We start from the raw sequence: 18788 nt of genomic DNA, 5'->3' as shown, positions 1-18788 counted from the left end.
CTCAACTGTTTTAAAAAGCGATTATTTCACAAGCTAAGCTCCAGGAACATGAAAAGATAATCAAACGTTACCTGTAATAATGGTACAATCTCACACATCTAGCTGTCCTCTCGCACGAATATTCCATTGCCGTCAACCTGTGTTTAGACGCCATGGTGGAACAGGGGTTACGGTGCTCGGCTGCTGACCCGAAGGTTGCGGGATCGATCACGACTACGGCAGTCGCATTTTTTCTGTGGAGGCGATAATGACACTGGCTCACGTACTTAGATTTGTCATACTAAGCAAGTTGTAAAACAGAGGACCGTTGTTAATTTTCGGGCGAATTAATTCTCATTTCTTGAGAAAGGCGTACAACGCGAACTATGGTTGATCAAGGTACCTGATCTTATTCCCTGAGCTCTGTCAGGCAACTTGTAGCGAAGCTAGTCTTCACAATTCTGTTGGGATGGACGTTCAGAAGAATTCCTTGCAAAGTCCCTGCTCTGATTTGGAGAAGTGATGACCAGTGTTCGTTTCCGAGCCGCTCGTGTAACACGCGCATCAAAATGACATTCTTCAGCTTTATCCCTTTCACACGTGCTAAATCGAAAGAACTGCTTCCCAAGCGATCACCGTTCGCGAAGAATCATGCACGGAGTACGGAGAAAGCGAGCACAGAGAAACTCACAATGCGTCGCAAGCGGCTACTCCTCGCGCGTCTTGAGATCGCTGCGGCAGGTGCGTCGCTTCTGCGATTAACTTCGCCAACGCGCCATTGAGAGCAACGGTGCGTTGCCATATCCGATCCCGGGGGCCACGGCAAGTGAAGCAAAATGGAGCAGCAGCGCCGCGAGTTCACATGTCGGCCACCTGTGCTGGCACGCGAGTGGAGCTGCGAAACTGTATTGGTTTTAAAAACATTGCTTTGTTCCTTGGTAATCTTCCTTTTGATGCTCCCCTGTTAGCAACTGGCCCAGGTGTTGGTTGGTTGTCAATTGTGACTGCTTTCGCCGGGCTATATTGAATGGCAATTGTGATGTAGACTTTGTGAACAGCTACAGGGTGTGCTCACAAGTGTGAGTAAAAAAGTTTACAGACAGCAGCACATTACAAGTACAATTTGTTTCATAGCATTGTTTCAAGTAAACAATGTGGTAAAATACTAGTAAGATTGGATGCAACCTAGATGGTGTGCAGTGATTGCTCAATAAGCAGATTGTGAGCTCTGATTCGGAAGCACTGTTTGCTGAGGTGTTTTGCTCTTGTTGATGCAGATCAACCACAGCAATGCTACCTGCTGCCAGAGGATCTTCACGACCTCACACGTGTTGTGATGCTGGAGGATGGCCTTTTCTATACGGGCTACATCAACGAAATTCAGGCACCAGACGTGTAAGTGTCTAGCAACTCTGAGTGTTCCAGGAACTAACAATTATGATTTCTTCAAGTACATGTTTGTAGACTTCTTAATTTGTGACCAGTCTACAATGTCAGTTTGAAAGTACATACAAATATAATCAGGCAAGAGCACTGGTTAGCATCGATCGGCAAACTCACTCATGAGTCCACTCACTCGCAGTCAGATCGAGCCGTGAGTCCGGGTAAGTAATATTTTGGTGAGTTTAGTTCGAGTGAGTCCGGTCGTGAAAAATTTCAGTGAGTCCGGTTGAGGAAAATTTCGGTGAGTCTGAGTCCGAGTGAGCCCTGAGTACAAAATATATTTCTTGAGTGAGCCTGAATGAGCTCTGAACTTTTCTGCCGACCTATGGTTCTATCTCAGCCTTATGTCGGCTCATGTTTATACTCCCGTTGACTCACACATACTTCAAAGCACTAATGTTCATATGCCCGCTCAAAATTTATTGATCCAAGGCTTGAGTCACAAGGGGGGGGGGAGGTTGCTAGGGGCAGGTGACACCCCTCCACCGCGAACTCTTTCACAGGTAGTTCTTAATAAAAATATCTCATGTGAGTCATCTGTTTCAGTAAAAATGCCCTTACTGGATTGCAACCACGATAAATTATATATTTGAAGGTACAAGATCAAAAGGCGCCAAGTAGAGCACCATTTATGCGAGATATTGGCATTGACACCATGGTTGAAAAAGGTAATTATGCGCTAACGGACTCACTCAGTCTCAGATGGAGCCGTGAATCTTAGTTTGAGCGAGTCCAAGTGAGTCATATTTTGGTGACATTGAGTCCGAGTGAGTCCGGTTGGGGAAAATTTTGCTGAAACTGATTCCGAGTGAGCTCTAAGGGTAAAATATATTTCATGAGTGTGTCTGAGTGAGCTCCACATTTTTTGCCGACCTATGCTGGTTAGTGATTAATTTTTAACTGTTTATTATTATTCAGGAGTTTGCAAATTGCATGGTCGGGCCATAGAGGTGGTGCCAGGATTTTTCTGTTGCGGGGTGCAGGAAGGCATTCTTTGAAATTAGGCTGGTGCACGAGAATTTCGAATATTCGAACTCGCTTCGATTCGAATTTAAATTATTGGAAATTTCGAAGTATTCGAAATGAACGAATAGGTGTATATCAGTCCGCAGTAATTCTCTGTAAAGGTGGTTTCACTGCAGTGAAGAGGTGCCATACCGTGAATACACCTTTCCAGGAAAAATCCGCACTGCCGCGAAGCCCCACTTCAAGGTTAAGGGGGGGACAGTGCTCTTAAAATTTTCTTATTTCATTATCGATTTTGGTAAAACTTGGTGAGTTTATGTATATTTGTGTGCTGATTTCAAAATGCAATTATTTTTCTAGTATAATGATCAGTTTTTAAAATACAAAATATTTCATGTGCCTTTTGGGGAACAAGATTTTTTCTAAGCTGAGAGAGTTACAGAGTAAATCAGCATATCTCTATAATCTGGAATTGGAACTGTGTGCAGTGCAATGAAAATTGATGTTCTAAACCCACTTGAACAAAAGTTATGATATGTTAAACATTTACGAGTGCGTCAATTTCAAGCTGGGATTTCATTCGCAAATGTTCAACACACCGTAACTTTATTCTAATGGGTTTAGAACATGCATTTTTGTTCTAGTACTGCACTCAGTTTTGATTCCAGGTTATTGTGATATGCTGATTTACTTTGTAACTCTCTCAGTTTAGGAAACATCTTGCTCCCCAAAAGGCACAGAAATAGCTTGTACTTTAAAAACTACTCATTATACTAGAAAAATAATTGCATATTTGAAATCTGCACACAAATATACACAAAATTATAAAGTTTCATCACAATCGATCAAGAAATAAAAAACAATTTTTAAGTGCCATGTCCCCCCTTAAGTGAACATATTACCCCTCACCATTACCCTCATCATTTCTTAAGTTTAAAAGCTTGTTATACTGGCTTATATGCTCTAAGTGTAGTAAATTTTAAAACGTAATATATTTTACAGGTTATCGCTTGCATTCTACCGAAATTCAAATCCTGCTACTATTCAAAGTTGCTTCCACTTCCTTTGAACCAAAAACAATGACATTTGCATATGCCTTGTTTCAATTAAAAAAATATATATTGTGCAGGTTAGGTGGGTCATGACAACTATGCTCATTTTTCTTTATAATATGTAATATGTACTATTCGAATTCAATTCGAAATTATTCGATCAAATCACTATTCACTTCGAACCTAAAACATACTATTCGCACAAGCCTATTTGAAATGCTGAATGGCGCCAGTGTTTGTTCGCATTTTGTGCCTTGTTTTCATTTTTCGCTTTGTGAATTACAAATCCACTGTTACTAAGGCTGTTCATGGCCACTTTCAAAATAAGTGAATTGGATCATCTGCATTGAATGGTTTTAGTCTTTGGGCATCGTCTTCACCCGTCATAGAACTACCTTTCGGTTAGTTTTCAAGGAACGCAGATAAATGCGCCATGCTCCTTCACTTCTCCGATGCAAAGGCAGAGAGAGCAGGAATGCACAGCCGCTTATTGTGTATGTACTCTAGAATCCTTTAATATAACTTTAATCTGGAAATAAAACACAAAACACAGTACTAATATGTGTCTCACAGAGCCTTCATTCATTTATAGAGAATTATAGTCCTAGTGTGGCGACACACACTGTGCATATTCCCACGCAGCCTCCACCTCGCTATCATTCAGCCCGGTGTAACATGGCTACACGCTGCACTGCATTCCAATAAAACACAGCGCCACCGCAGTGTCGCCCGACATATACGTCATCGACAGGGGCTACAAAAACAGGCCACCCAGCTTGGAAGATTATTATTGTTTCGCTACCCAGATGCGTGTAGGGTCGGTATGCTCGCTCGCTGCTGCTGCTGCTGCTAATCGAATAAACAGTTGTTTGTTTTTATGTTGGGATTTGTGCTTCGGTAGACACGACATCCCACACTATAGTCGGATACAACTTAAGAAGGCAGGAGAGGCGCCGCCCAGACGACCGAAGCACAACTGTCGATCGCCTACGCGACTAAAGAAATAGTCCCGCTCGTGCCAATGTTCTCCAAAGGCGGAGCCACCGGCCGTCCCACTCGTGACGTCGGTCCCGAGTGCGTGCCCATTGGTGCAGGCTTGTGTTCATCTGCCTTTGAGAAGGAAATGCCGCCTGCCTTCTAAAGTTATATCCGACTGTAGTTCCACGTTCTTATTATAAGTAAATGCTTGGTCCTTTCCTCGTGGCAGCTACGGCATCACACTGGATGGCGAGCGAGGCAACAGACCACACATATTTTCTCGCGAAGAGATCCTGAAAGCAGCGGTAAGTTTGGCATTCTTTCCTCTTGTTTAGAAAATGCTGTGCAGGGTGCTTTTGAACATTGCAATGCTAGGCATGCACAGCATACTGCACTGAAATGAAAGTCAGCAGTTTTGTTCCGTTTCTTTAAGGAGGGACACTGCTCTTTAAAATTTTTTTATGAAACTTGGTGAGTTTTAGTATATTTGTGTGCGAACTTCAAATATGCAATTATTTTTCTAGCATAATATGCCGATTTTAAAATGTAAAATATTTCATGTGCCTTTTGGGGAGCAAGATTTTTCCTAAACTGAGAGAGTTACAAAGTAAATCACCGTATCACAATAATCTCGAATCAGCATTGTATGCAGTACAACAAATTGGATGTTCTAAATCCAGTTGAACAAAAGTAATGGTACATTGAAAATTCACGAGTGAGTCTACGTCAAGCTATGGTTCCCATAGGTCGGCAAACTCACTCATGAGTCGACTCACTCACTCACTCACACTCACTCAAACTCGGATCGAGCTGTGAGTCTGAGTCTGAGTGAGTCCGGGTGAGTAATAATTTGGTGACTGTGAGCCCGAGTGAGTACAGTTGAAAAAAATATGCGTTAGTCTGAGTCTGAGTGAGCCCGGTTGAGGAAAATATTGGTTACTGTGAGTCCGAGTGAGCCCTAAACTCAAGATATATATCATGAGTGAGTCTGAGTGAGCTCTACCTTTAATTGCCGACCTATGATCCTATCCACTCAGCTATCTGCATTACTATCAGTCTTATATCGGCTTACGTTTGTACTCAGATCTATTCCCACACACCTCAACGCACTAGCGTTCATACACCACCTCAATGTTTATTGATCAGGGGCGTGAGTAAGGGGGGGGGAGGTGCTATGACCTCCCAACTCTTTCACAGGACTTTCTTAATAGAAATATGTTGTGTGAGTCGCATATTTCATAAAAACGTCCTTACTAGATGAAACCCCTGAAATCTAGTATTTGAAAGTACAAGACACAGAGGCGTATCTTATAGCACCCATTATTTGAGATATTGGCATTCAAGAGTATTTCCACCATGATCGGAATAGCTCACTTAATGCCAGCAGACTCATGAATCGACTCAGTCAGGCTCACTCAGGCTCAGGTCAAGCCGTGAGTCTCAGTCTGAGTTAGTCTGGCTGAGCAAAATGTTTGTGAGTTTGAGTCCGAGTGAGTCCGGTTGAGAAAAAGTTTAGTGAGTCTGAGTCCGAGTGAGTTCGGTTGAGGAAAACTTCGGTGAATCTTAGTCCGAGTGACCTCTCACAGCAAAATATATTTTTTGAGTGAGTCTGAGTGAGTTCCAAAATTTTTGCCGACCTATGGTGGTTCCACTAACAAATTTTAGGAACAGTATACCACATATGTAATGCCACGTGAGTGGGTGAAATTTTCACTTTGCCTGGAATATTTGTTTCTGTAGAAGTAACTCCCCAGAAGATGACACCTGCCATTGCATACTAGTGATTTAAATTTAGAATTGTCACTGTAGTTGATTGAAATTTGTTCTGCAAAATGTTTCAGTACTGATTCCTACTGAAAATGTGTAAGTATAGATGGAATGAAGCTCTTGCTGCTAACTATTTTGCAGACATACTTGGTTAAGTTTACTCATTTTTCCCTGCTAGTGAGATTAGTGGCGTTTCAGCTGTGGTGAAAAGCAAGTTCATTGTTATACCTTGTGGACTGTAGGTACAGTCACTGCTACAAATTTGTCCAAGTGCTTTGTATTATAGTTGCTGCAAAACACAAACAAATTTTATAGACAGAACTGTTGTTATGAGGGCATTTACGAGGTTATAGTTGTTCGCTACTAAAATGCTGTAGATTACCAAGAATGACATCCTCACCATCATACAAGCATATGTTGCGACTCCTTTATTGCGACTATGCATCCATGTTTTACCAGCATATGTTGATTTCACCTGAAAGGTGCGTGAAGTGAAGCCACGCTCGCTGAAGGAAGTGCCCGAGGGGCGCCGTGTCTGTGCCTACTGGAGCCAACAATATCGTTGCCTCTACCCTGGTCTGGTTGCCAAAGGTGGGCAGATTCATTGGTTGGCTTGCAGCATTTTGTTACTTGTTTGGTATGAACTCGCGCGTTGGTCGCTATACTCGCGGACAACTTTTCTTGGCAATGAAGGGAAGGCAAGAGAGCCAAACTACGCGTGTGCTACCGCTGAAAACTGGCTGAAAATTATAGTCCCACAATTGCGTCCGTGTTTTCTGCGTGACAATAAAAAAACAACATTGCTTTATTTTCTACGGGGCGCTGTTTGAAGAGAGGGTCAGCGCGCACCAAGTAGATGATTATATTTGTTTTGCTTTATGCAGTGTCATTTCGCGTTTTTGCACCTGTGAAAACGTCGCACCTTTTACGTGCACCTCACAGTCAAAATGGCGTCTTCGACTTCAGGTGAGCGCTCGTCACCCTCCAGCTTTTCCGACGACTCGCCGAGGGAGCTTGTGACGAATTTCACTAAGAGATGGCTGTGTAAGCCTGTGACGGTCGCTCGAATAATCAAATGGCCGTTTCAGGAGGTACGGAAGGTTCACAAACCAAAACTAATTTCGAAACGCGCGCCGAACCGGACTACTTCGCGGAGCAGTACATGTGCAGTAGCTCCGCCCCCGTAGCCTTCCCTTCATTGCCAAGAAAAGTTGTCCGCGAGTATAGAGGTTGCCTGGAAAACTCGGAAAAGCATATGTTGAGCCAACAAGGCTTAAAGGGGTACTGACACGAATATTTTCAGTTGTCGTTTGTTTGCGTCAAATGAAAGGTCAAGCCCTCAAGAGCCTAGAAAAGGTAGCGCTAAGCGCGAGTGCGACCTGAAAAAGTAATTACAGTATGTTTTTAAAAGCTAGTTTTGGTTCCTACAGTACCCTGACGTCACAACACGATATGAGCTTCTCGTCACGTGCTCGCACAAGATATAGTGATGTTTCTACGGCCACTCCGCACCGTGGCTCCGTTGGTGACGCACAAGTGGCCATCTTGGAAGTTTTGGTACCTAACGTACCTAGCCTAACCGTACCGTACCTAGCCTAACGCTAGCCAGACTGCTGCGTGAAGTCACCAAAATTTGTGCTGTAGCCCGACTAGAGCACTGCACGGGCCCGGGCTAGGCCGTCCGAAGTGTTTTCCGGCGGGCCCGGGCCGGGCCTGGGCTTGAGGCTGCGGGCCGGCCGGACTCGGACCCGCTCATTAAAAGGCGTAAGTCGGGCCTTCGAGCACACGTGACCGTTATGCATTGCATGGTCTAAGGTATACTGTGCCAAGCTGAAGTGACACGTGCAAAGAGCTGGCTCTTAGTAAAGCTTAGCAATAAAAATAGAAAAACAGTTGAAGTGCTTTTTTTTTTTTCACCAGTATAGATGTACATTGGCACTGTATATTTTCACTAACGTTTCGTCTGCTGGACCAGACTTTGTCAAAGTAACAAGGATATCGCGGGGGGTTTCCTTATAAACACGCCAGATCACACACACACACACACACACACACACACACACACACACACACACACACACACACACACACACACACACACACACACATATATTAACAGCACTAACAGTGGGCCAGATCACGGTTGACACATACGGTACATTTCATATATATTCCTTAGTATTATGTGCCAAAACCACGATATGATTATGAGGCACGCCGTAGTGGCACCGGATCAATTTCGACCACCTCGAGTTCTCTAACGTGCACCTAAAGATAAGTATATACACGGGTGTTCTTGCATTACGCCTCCATCAAATTGCGGCCGCCGTGGCCGCGGTAATCGCACTCGCGTCCTAGGACTTAACAGCGAACCAGCTTAGCCGCTGAGCTACCACCGCGGGCAAAGCAACATTTTGATGCATGTACACACCGGATTTTCCGTCCGATCTCCCGCTACAAAAGCGCACGGCATCATTAATAATGATCATCAACAACTAATATCCTCTAGCGGGCCTGGGTCGCGCCTGGTCATGAACAAGCGCGCCCTGGATTAGTTTAGTAATGAACGCCCGGGCCCCGGGCCGGTCCCGGGCTTGGAATGACGGGCCCGGGCCGGGCTTGGGCTGGGTACAGTCAAGTACGCCCGGACCCGGGCCGTGCTTGGGCTGGGTTTGGTCATGTACGCCCGGGCCCGGGCCGGGCCCGCGCTTAGAACCACGGGCCTGTGCTGGGCTCGGGCTTCATAAAGCGGACCCGGGCCGGGCCCGTGCAGTGCTCTAAGCATGACGTCAAGCTAGTGTCGATGTCAGTAGGTGTTTCATAGAGAAATTGACTTTAATATCAAATTAAAATATCTTATCAGTATTTGCTGAGCTTCACACTCGCTCAGAGCCGTCTCTGCATACAGGAGATTTGTATGGCTGAGTAAACTCGCCTTCGAAAAAAGGTGTCAGTACCCATTTAAGGGTGAGTCATAAATTGGAGTTGTGCGTGTGGGACATTGAAGGAAGTTTAATTTCACATTGTAAGCAGCACGTGCATAGACGAGGATGACTCTAAGGAGGAACATACAGGGCAAGTACTGTCTTGTAGCCAAATGTTGCTTTTCTTGGAAAAATATGCTTATGTGAGCATGATTAGTGTAATGTCACATTTTCTTTAATAAACTTTCAGTTGATTCAGAGTTCTTGCCCAGTGCGTACTTCCTTACAGTCATTCTTGTCCATTTGTATGTTGCTTACTAGTTATGACCACTTCCATCTAGCCTGCTTGACCATCCTCCCGCACTCTAATTGTACGTTAATGATCATGACAACCACATAGATTACGAGGTAGAGTCTGTTGAAAATATTTCAAAACAAGAATACCCTGTTGTAAATGTCATAATGCTGTGACACCATGTGGCCGCAGTAAAATAACTGTTACATTTTTCACATGTATTTGCACGGTACACTTTGTGGATGATACTGTGGCCATAGAACTCCTCGACTTTTCTTGAAAGTGCTTCTCCCAATTCTTGCCGCAGCCACTTAGGCACTGACAAAAAGAACTGCCGCGACCATGGCAATGCGGTGTGTTTGCTATTGTCGCTCCCAGATGGCGCATCGCTTTGCTATCCTCCGCAAATTTGACCATGGACATGCCTTGATTTCAGAATGTAGTTTCGCAGCTCATATGTTTGAAAAACTCTGACCAAACAGCTGAACCCTCGGTTGCGTCATCTTCTAGCCATTATTCCTGACTGCAGGCAGAAAAGTTTAGTGGGCAAATGGCCTTTTAAGAGTCAGTGGGCGGTCTGCAGCTACCCTGCCATATTCTACATTGAGTAAGCGTGTTGGTAACTCTAGCATGCCACCCTTGTTTCTAAAAGTAGGGAGATCAGTAACTGAAGCGTAATGTGCTTTGTAAAGAGACGTTCACTGCATGGCATTAATAAATGTTCCGGTACATGTTGCGGTACTTGTTGGCACTGCTAGATCAAGGAACATGAAACAAAGCGAAGGAGTTGTGCAGATGTGTGCTCTGATGAGTGCAGGCTCGGGGGAACACCACGAGAGGTGCAGTATTGGTTAGTAAGAGTTGCTGGATGAGAAAGGAACAGATGATTTGCACCAGAGTCTAATCAGTGGTTGAGAAACCATGCTACAGCTATTGTCAGTGCAGCATCCAGGCAGATATTTCTTGTAGCAACCTGTGGAGAAAGTTGATGTGAGATGTGTTATCGGATGAGTTATCAGTGTGTGTGTAACGGCAGGTGACTCCATTTTTTTATCGTTCGCAAACACGCTAAGGCAAAAATGAATGTTAAAAATTTATGCAGGAGATATCTGAAATAATGTCCTGAGGTATTTTTCAACTTCAAATTTATTAGCACCTTTGTAGCTTGTAAAATGGAATGCATTTGGCACAAGAATGTCGGTAGGATAATTTACACAGGTTGCTGTACGCAGTACTGGCAGAAAGTGTACATTTTAACTGTATGTAACTGATATTTATCTATTCTACATGAATTGCTAAAAATTGTTTTTTAACACCCACCCCTTATTTTATTTTTTTAACATTTCACAGCCACCAGTCCAAACCCTTCTCCAAGCAATTCCCTTGTCTATGTGGAATTTGATGATGGTGATTCTGGAAAGATTCCCATAGAAGATGTCCGATTGCTGCCGCAGGACTTTCATCCCATTGGTGAGACATTATATCATAATATGTGTGTGAATCTATGGATAGCTAAAGCATAAAAAAATATGAATATAGTTTATTAATGTTTTGGCTTGGGCTAGGCCCAACTTCATTGTCATTAATGTGTTGTTGGCCCTTGGGTGCTTGTTCATGAAGCCAGCATTGTCGGCCGAACACATAAAGTTCTCCGTCAAGATCACGTAAGAAATGAGATTTGCCGAGACTTTGGGGCTTGGTGCTTGGTAGTTTTCTACCAAAGCGTGCATGTTCAGCACAGTTCAGGTGACTCACAGAGGGGGTTCAAAAATAGAACTTAACCAGGAGTACTGAAACCTACCATGCACTCTGACGTTTTGCTCTTATGCAAAACAAGCACATGATGTGCCTTAATGGTTTTAATGTATTTCAAGCAAGGTATGTGACAGGCTTAAAAAGGAAGTGCACGCGACAGAGATGAAATAATTAGAGCTAAAGTGGATTACCAGGAGTTTGATTAAAACTACTGGTATGGATGTTCCAAAGTGTGATGACTGCACCAGCACTCATGAACACAATGTTTCAGAAAGTTTTTTTCTCTTGACTATTGTGGCCAAGCTGAAAGTGAAAGGAACACATGCTACAGGACTGGCACTGAACTCCCTACTGGCGTTTATTTTGTGGTAGCCTCGATGCTCGCCGGAGCCGAAGACTACCGCGGGTTCAGGCTTAGCGAGCCACAGGGCCGCGTCTACCGTCGCCTGCTTACGTTTTGCGCACTGCTCCGCACGCGCTCTACTCGCAAAGGCGTTGAGCGCCGCGCAGCATGAACACAGTGTTCGCGATAACACACACACAAACACTTTATTTGCCTTCTGCGGCACCCCAACACACACACTGTACACGTCCGCTCCCGGGGCACGGGGAAGCAAAGGGCCTCCCGCGCGGACGATACACCAAGGGGTTCCGCGGAGCACGTCGCAGCTCGCAATGGCGAGCTTTGACACGCCGCTCGGGAAAAGGTCCCTCGCGGCTATGCTGCGCACTCTCGCGATGACCACTGGGCCTTGTCGCGAGGGTTAGGGCAATCTCCGTACGCGTGGGCCTCCGGCAAGTGCGACTCGGCGTGGTACGACCGCGCACGAGCACTAGGCACCGCTTTTTGGCTTCACGTATGAACCGCAGCTAACACTGAGGTAAACACGCCTGCAAGGATGCCGAGGCACCCAGGCAGGCTACAGTCCAGCGATTCCCAAAGGGGACGTTGGACCGGAAGGAAAATGCGTGCTTACCCAGCGGCGTCCGGGGAGAGAGAGAGAGTTCGTCCCGGCCTGCCCGCGCGTCAGTCGCCGAATTTCGCGGCTCTCAGACCGCGCGCAGCGCCACCACGAGTGTCGGCGCGTAGCGCAAGATGGCGCCACTTGCCCTCGCAGGGAGAACGGGAGAGGGAAAGGATTCGAAATGCCCGCGCAGTGGCTTCGGGCGCGCCTCGGATCCCCACATCCTCCTCTCCTTAAATCACCCTATACCGGTCGGCAAAGGCAGCCGGTCGTCGCCCATGCATGCAAAGGCGTTATGCAATGAGCAACAGCTAACCTCAGCCCAGGCCCACAACTGCTGCTAATTACTCTACAAATAAACAAGAAAAAAAAATAATAACACAATACACTTGAAATACACTATACTATACAATATGGCGCTACGAAAGGGGGTAAAAGAAATTAAGGCGAGTGTTCGTGATGCTCACGCGGGAGAGCGTCCACGGCGCGGTGGGGAGGCGATGCGTAATGTTGCTGGCCAGAGTGCGAGGCAAGAGGCCTGTTTGATGTCCGCATGCCCGGAACGGGCTCACCTTCGGCTCGTCGCTCTAGTCGACGACAGACCCGCGAGTCCGACGAACGCCGCTTCGGTGGTGGTTCGGAGGTCCCGAATTCCAGGCTGGATGACCAAAGACCGCGCTGGAACGGCCGGTCCTTCTGCTGTAATCCTGCAAGGCGTCCCCGGCGTCGGCAGAGAGCCGGGCGCAGCTACCATGTCAGCTAGCCTCGCGCAGCAGCCGTGAGGCAGACGGCAGCTAGGCTTCTCGACGACGGCCGAGACAAGGACACAGCCGGGCGGTCCGCCTGACGTCAGCGGGTTCCCGAACACCTCCAGGGTCCACGGCGACAGGGTGAAGGTGGTTTCCTATGGTGTCGTCACCACGCCGCACACTTCCAGGGCACGCACAGATCCACCACGCACGTACACACACACGCACAACCAGCTCCGAAGACGGGCCACACGATGGAAGGCGCGTAGCGTCCTTCGCACCTCTCCCCCCCCCGCATAAGCACCAGTATGCACGACCCCTTCCGCAGGCAAAAGAAAAAAACACGGCGGAAAAGTAAACAAAAACAAAATGACACTCTATATGCGAACAAACAATACGAGAAACACATCAAGTATAAACATGAACACTCAAACAAACAAAAATAGCAGCAAACTGGGCGGGGCTTAATTCTTTGCGAGCACAGGCCGTAAAGAAGTTAGGCAACTGAGGCTAGATAGCAATGTGAGGGCCTTCGGTTGCGGAAATAAGTCCGCCGTCCGGCGCGAAATCACTAAGGTGACCGCTTCCTCAGGTTATACCGGTGCGTGGTCCGAATGCGGTCCGCCGTCCCGGGTGTGCCCCGTTGCTTGCGCGCAGTGCCACTGGGCGCTGGCGGGAGCTCGTCAGACCTCGACGCAAAGGCTTTCAGGTCTGCGATGTGGGCACGGCTGAGTTTTCCCGAAAGGGGATCTTTCAGCAAGTACGCGAGGGGAGTCCAAGCTTTCTCCACTCGGTACGGACCAAGCCACTTAGGAGCGAGCGAGGCTGAGAACCCCTTGCTCGCGTCGCTAAGAGCGTGGTTGCGCTTCAGGACAAGATCACCTACCTTAAATGAAAGATGGCGATGTTTCCGGTCATACTGGGCCTTCTGCGCAGCCCTGGCCGATGCCAAGCTCTGCCTTGCTCTACTGAGAGCTCGACAAAGCCTGTCCCGAAGCTTTGATGCGTAAGCAGAACAGTCTGCTGGTGCTTCCTCGTCTCCGAGCTGGCATTGCATGACACTGGTCACCGGATTTGCCAACTCCCTTCCGAAGTTGAGGAAAGCGGGAGAGAAACCAGTAGAGCGACTCTCGGAGGTTCGGATTGCAAACGCGAGCTCACTCAAATGGTCTGCCCAGTCCTTTTGACTTTCGGCAAAGGCCGCCAACATCGGTTTGAGCGTACGATTGGTTCGCTCCGTCAAATTGGACTGGGGATGGTAGGGCGAAGTGGTACAGTGATTAATTCCTAGGGAACGGCACGTATCACCAAACACCCGAGCGGTGAAATACGACGCATTGTCAGTAATCAGTCCTTCCGGAAAGCCGAACCGACAAAACACTTCCTGCAGCCTCTCAAGCACCGCTCGCGCTGTCACCTTCCGAAGAGGGAACAACTCCACCCACTTCGAAAAATGATCCACGACTACCATCAGATGTATGAACCCCTGCTTGCTTCTGGGGAACGGCCCCATCAGATCGCAGGTGGCTACTTGCCACGGACGCTCACTGACAATCGGTTTCATCAGGCCGGGCGGCTTGCCACCCCTTGATTTCACCGCTTGACAGACATGGCAGGAACGGCAATAGCGGAAAATGTCACGCTTCATGCCAAGCCAGGTCACAGTCTTGCTCAGTTTTGCAAAAACTTTGGAGCCACTCAGGTGACCGGCCATGGGTTCGTCGTGAGAGGATCGCAACAGTGCGGCTCTCAGACTTTTGGGCATAACCACCTTAAACGGGTCCACGGACTCCTCATCGGTGGCTATGTATTTCAGCAGGAGCCCGTCATGGTCCAGCAAGTATGTATCCGCGGGGGACCCAGCGACACACGCCGGTTCCCGTCCCCCTGCGCCCGCCGCACTACCAGCAGCGTCACGGCGCTCCGTCTCCCTGAGACCGTCGCTCAACTCGCGACAAAACGGATCATTTTGCTGGGCCTTCAGTAGCTCTTGCCTGCTGAAAGCGATTCCCGTTCTCCCAAAGGGGAGCCTGGTATCGTTTTTACTCAGGACTGCAGCCATCGCTGCCGCTTGCGTCGGCGTCATGGGTTCGCTTCGGTGTTGCTCACCCTCTCGCCCGCGTCGCGGCGCGCTGCTTGCCTGGCTCGCGGAAAGGGTTCGCTCGTCGGCGCACTCACCCTTCTCTCCGCTCGGCGGCTCGGCCGCCGTTTCGCCCCCGACGCTTGCTTGCGCAAAGGCACCGCTAGCGGTTGTCGCACCAGAATCCAGGCTCCCGGTAGACACTGGGGCACGAGATAGCGCGTCAGCTACCACGTTAGTGCTCCCCTTCCGATACTGCACTGAAAAGTCATAATGCTGTATTAGGAGAGCCCAGCGCGCCAGCCTGCCCGCAGGCTCACGGAGCCGCATCAGCCAGCTTAGCGCGCTGTGATCTGTTTGCACCACAAACTTCGTCCCATCAAGGTAGACGTCAAACTTCCGCAGTGCAAACACGATGGCGAGACACTCCTTTTCGGTCACGGAATAATTCTTCTCCGCGGGTATCAGCGAGCGGCTGGCAAAGGCCAGCGGCTGCAACACGCCATCGTATTCCTGTAGGAGAACTGCTCCTAATCCCAGATCACTCGCGTCAGTCTGGACAACAAACGGTCTGGTCAGGTCGGGGAGCTTGAGCTGCGCTGTCTCCGCAATGGCGCTAGACAGATGGCAAAACGCCTCTTGCTGCTCAGGTCCCCATCGCCACACCGCAGACTTACCCAAGAGCTTGGTCAAGGGCGCCTGCACTCGGGCACAGGACGGAATGAACGACCGGTAAAAGTTGGCCATTCCAAGAAAGCGGCGCAGGCCGCGTACGTCCTTGGGCACGGGGAAATCGAGGATTGCTCGAAGTTTCTCCCGGTCTGGCTCAATGGAGCCTTCGCCCAGCGTAAACCCAAGTAACTGAACTCGAGTCTGCGCTAATTGGGCTTTCGCGGGATTTAACGTCATCCCGGCAGCCCTCACCCTCCCGAGCACATCGGCAACATGGGCCAAGTGTTCTTCGAAGGTTCGTGAATAAATCACGATGTCGTCGAGGTAGCACATGCAGTATGACCACTTTGCTTCCCCGAGGACGCGGTCCATGAGTCTCTGAAAAGTCGCAGGAGCATTACAAAGACCAAAGGGCATACGAGTAAACTCAAACAACCCTCTGTGGGAGGTGAACGCGGTCTTGCACCGGTCACGCTCATCCATCCGGACCTGTAGGTAACCTTTGGAGGCATCTAGCGTGGTGAAGTACCGCGCAGTGCCGAGGTTTCCTACGATGGAGCTAATCGTGGGGAGCGGATAGGCATCCTTACGAGTCACTCCGTTCAGACGGCGGTAGTCTACGCACAGGCGATGACTGCCATCTTTCTTAGGCACCAACACAATTGGAGACGCCCAGGCGCTGGACGAACGGCGAACAATGCCAGCTGAAAGCATATCGTCCAGCAAGCCGTCAATAACCTGCCTCTTGGCCAAGCTGACGGGCCTGGGGTTACACTTCAAAGGAAGCGCGTCGCCAGTTTCGATCGCGTGGCTCACCAACTCAGTACAGCCCGGCTGATCGGTGAAGAGCTCGTCGTACTCGCGTAACAGTGCCGACAAACGAGCCTTCTGTGTATCATCCAAATGAGTCGCACAGGCGGTCAAAGGATGCGGAGCCTCTGCGTGTCGTGCCACTCGATCCCGATGGGGATTTTGAGCCGAGTAGCGCATAGCGCAGGGGCCTGCCCCCGAACTTTGCACGCGACACGGTTCCGACGCCTCTACTGCACAGGCAGTTGTATACGCCGGCGGGCTGATGAACGGCTTCAGCTGGGAAAAAGGTCCGTCGCGATAGCCTCCATTCGCAATGTCCACAACGATACCGGTTTTTAGGAGAAAGTCCCGACCGAGAATCACAGGAACACTGAGCCCTGGAAGATGAACGAAACGCGTGCGTCTCCTTCGATCTCCCCATGTGACAGTCAACCTTGCGGCGCCAGCCGACTGGGCCACGCCTTTCGCGAGGGTGAATGTCGTTCGGCTGTCCCGCAAGCGCACCGAGTGCTTCCGCAAGTGGGACAAAACCTGTTCGCCAAACAACGAAGCGCTTGCGCCCGTGTCTAGCAACGCCGAAAATTCGCGGCCGGCAATAATGACCGAAATAAACGGCGCGTGCGCACCAGCAAGACTGCTTGCCCGGTACGCGGAGGGGAGAAGCAAGGGTTCGGCCGCTCGTGCCTTCACGAACGACCCGCGCCCCCGTTTCCCTGCCTCACAGGAGGCCTAGATACGGGACACTCCCTCGCTATGTGCCCTCGCTCGCGGCAGCGGAAGCAGCGCATTCCGTCCCGGGAAAGGGAAGATGCGCCGTCGCGGCCCCTCTCCCGAGGAGGAGCAGCCTCTAGCGGCAGGGGTCGGTTCGCCTGTTGATCAAAGGATCTGTTATGACGAGTGTCACCCTCACCGATGCGTTGGGACGGATTGCGTCCCTGTTCGCGCGTGTCGAGTTGCGGTGCAGCACAGGCTGCGCGCCTCCCGTACGTGTAGGGATCTAACGCGCGATCGCTCACTTCCCAACTGCGCCCGCTTGCAGCGGTAGCCGCAAAGGCAGCTCCGGCGGGCTGTTGCCGTTGGGGAAGGGTCATGGCCCCTCCCCACGCGCAGCGCGGCTCGAGGGCCTCGCTGGCTGGTGGCGGCGGGCGATAGGCACGCGCGGCGAGAATGTCGCCTTGAATGCGCTTAGCCTCGGCGGCCAATTCCTCTAAATCTCGGAAGCGGCTGCCGCGCAGGTACGCCGAAAAGGTCGGATGTGCCTGCCTGATCACCCGTTCGACGCGTTCCTCGTTCGAAGCTCTGGGCTCAGCGATAGAGAAAAGGTCTTCCATCGCGCGTACGTACTCCTGAAGCGACTCATCAGGAGCTTGCGTGCGGAGCTCGAGCTCGCGCCGCATCCTACTCTCGTAGTCAGCGGGTAAGAATTCGCGCAGGAAGGCCGCGCGGAACTCATCGAGGGTTGCTGCTCGGTGGCCTGAAAGCCGATACCACCTCGCCGCCGTGTCAGTCAGTGCAGCCGGGACGACGCGTCCGAGCACCTCCTGATCATCCAAACCCAATGCTCTCTGATAACGTAACAGAGAGTCAAGGTAATCTCGGGCGCTGCGCAGATCACCGTATCCGCTGTAAGTTGGCACAGGCAATATAACAGCGGGGTGAGCGCGTTTCGGAACGGCCGAAAGCGTTTGTACAGCTCCCGAGAGCGCTTGGATCATTTGAGCGGCATTTTGCAGCAGCGTCTGTGCACCCGCTTCAAAGGAAGCTGTCGGTGTGTTAACGGCGCGTTCGAGCGGTGGGGAACTGTCTCCGAGCTCAATAAGCGGCGCGGTTTCAAAAGGGATACCGGCCGTAGCACCGTTCTCGGGGAGCGCCTGGTGCGCATGCTGCTCGAAGGGGGCACTGGCCCTGTTCTCGAGCAAAGCGGTATCTGCTAAAAACGACGGCGGACAAAACTCACGCCTAGCAGACATAACGCGGGTAACACGGCGAGCCTGATTCGCAAAGGCGTGCTGACTCGGCTAAGTCTAATCAAAGGCTTAATGAGCCTTTGATACCGCGTTGGGCGCCAGTGTGGTAGCCTCGATGCTCGCCGGAGCCGAAGACTACCGCGGGTTCAGGCTTAGCGAGCCACAGGGCCGCGTCTACCGTCGCCTGCTTACGTTTTGCGCACCGCTCCGCACGCGCTCTACTCGCAAAGGCGTTGAGCGCCGCGCAGCATGAACACAGTGTTCGCGATAACACACACACAAACACTTTATTTGCCTTCTGCGGCACCCCAACACACACACTGTACACGTCCGCTCCCGGGGCACGGGGAAGCAAAGGGCCTCCCGCGCGGACGATACACCAA

General features: G+C 49.8%; 1 protein-coding gene across 1 annotated transcript in view; it reads left to right on the top strand.

Moving 5' to 3' along the window:
• Positions 1 to 18788, top strand: part of LOC119400457 (BAH and coiled-coil domain-containing protein 1) — a 223748-nt gene that overhangs the window by 189426 nt on the left and 15534 nt on the right. The window contains exons 22-25 of the mRNA XM_049418079.1: positions 1257 to 1374; positions 4648 to 4723; positions 6668 to 6776; positions 10755 to 10874. Coding sequence (XP_049274036.1) covers positions 1257 to 1374; positions 4648 to 4723; positions 6668 to 6776; positions 10755 to 10874 — 423 coding nt within the window. The remainder of the gene's footprint in view (positions 1 to 1256; positions 1375 to 4647; positions 4724 to 6667; positions 6777 to 10754; positions 10875 to 18788) is intronic.

This window comes from Rhipicephalus sanguineus, chromosome 7 (genome assembly GCF_013339695.2).
Source record: "Rhipicephalus sanguineus isolate Rsan-2018 chromosome 7, BIME_Rsan_1.4, whole genome shotgun sequence".
Taxonomy (NCBI): domain Eukaryota; kingdom Metazoa; phylum Arthropoda; class Arachnida; order Ixodida; family Ixodidae; genus Rhipicephalus; species Rhipicephalus sanguineus.
The sequence above is the reverse complement of the archived record's forward strand: the minus strand, read 5'-3'. Positions and strand labels throughout refer to the sequence as shown.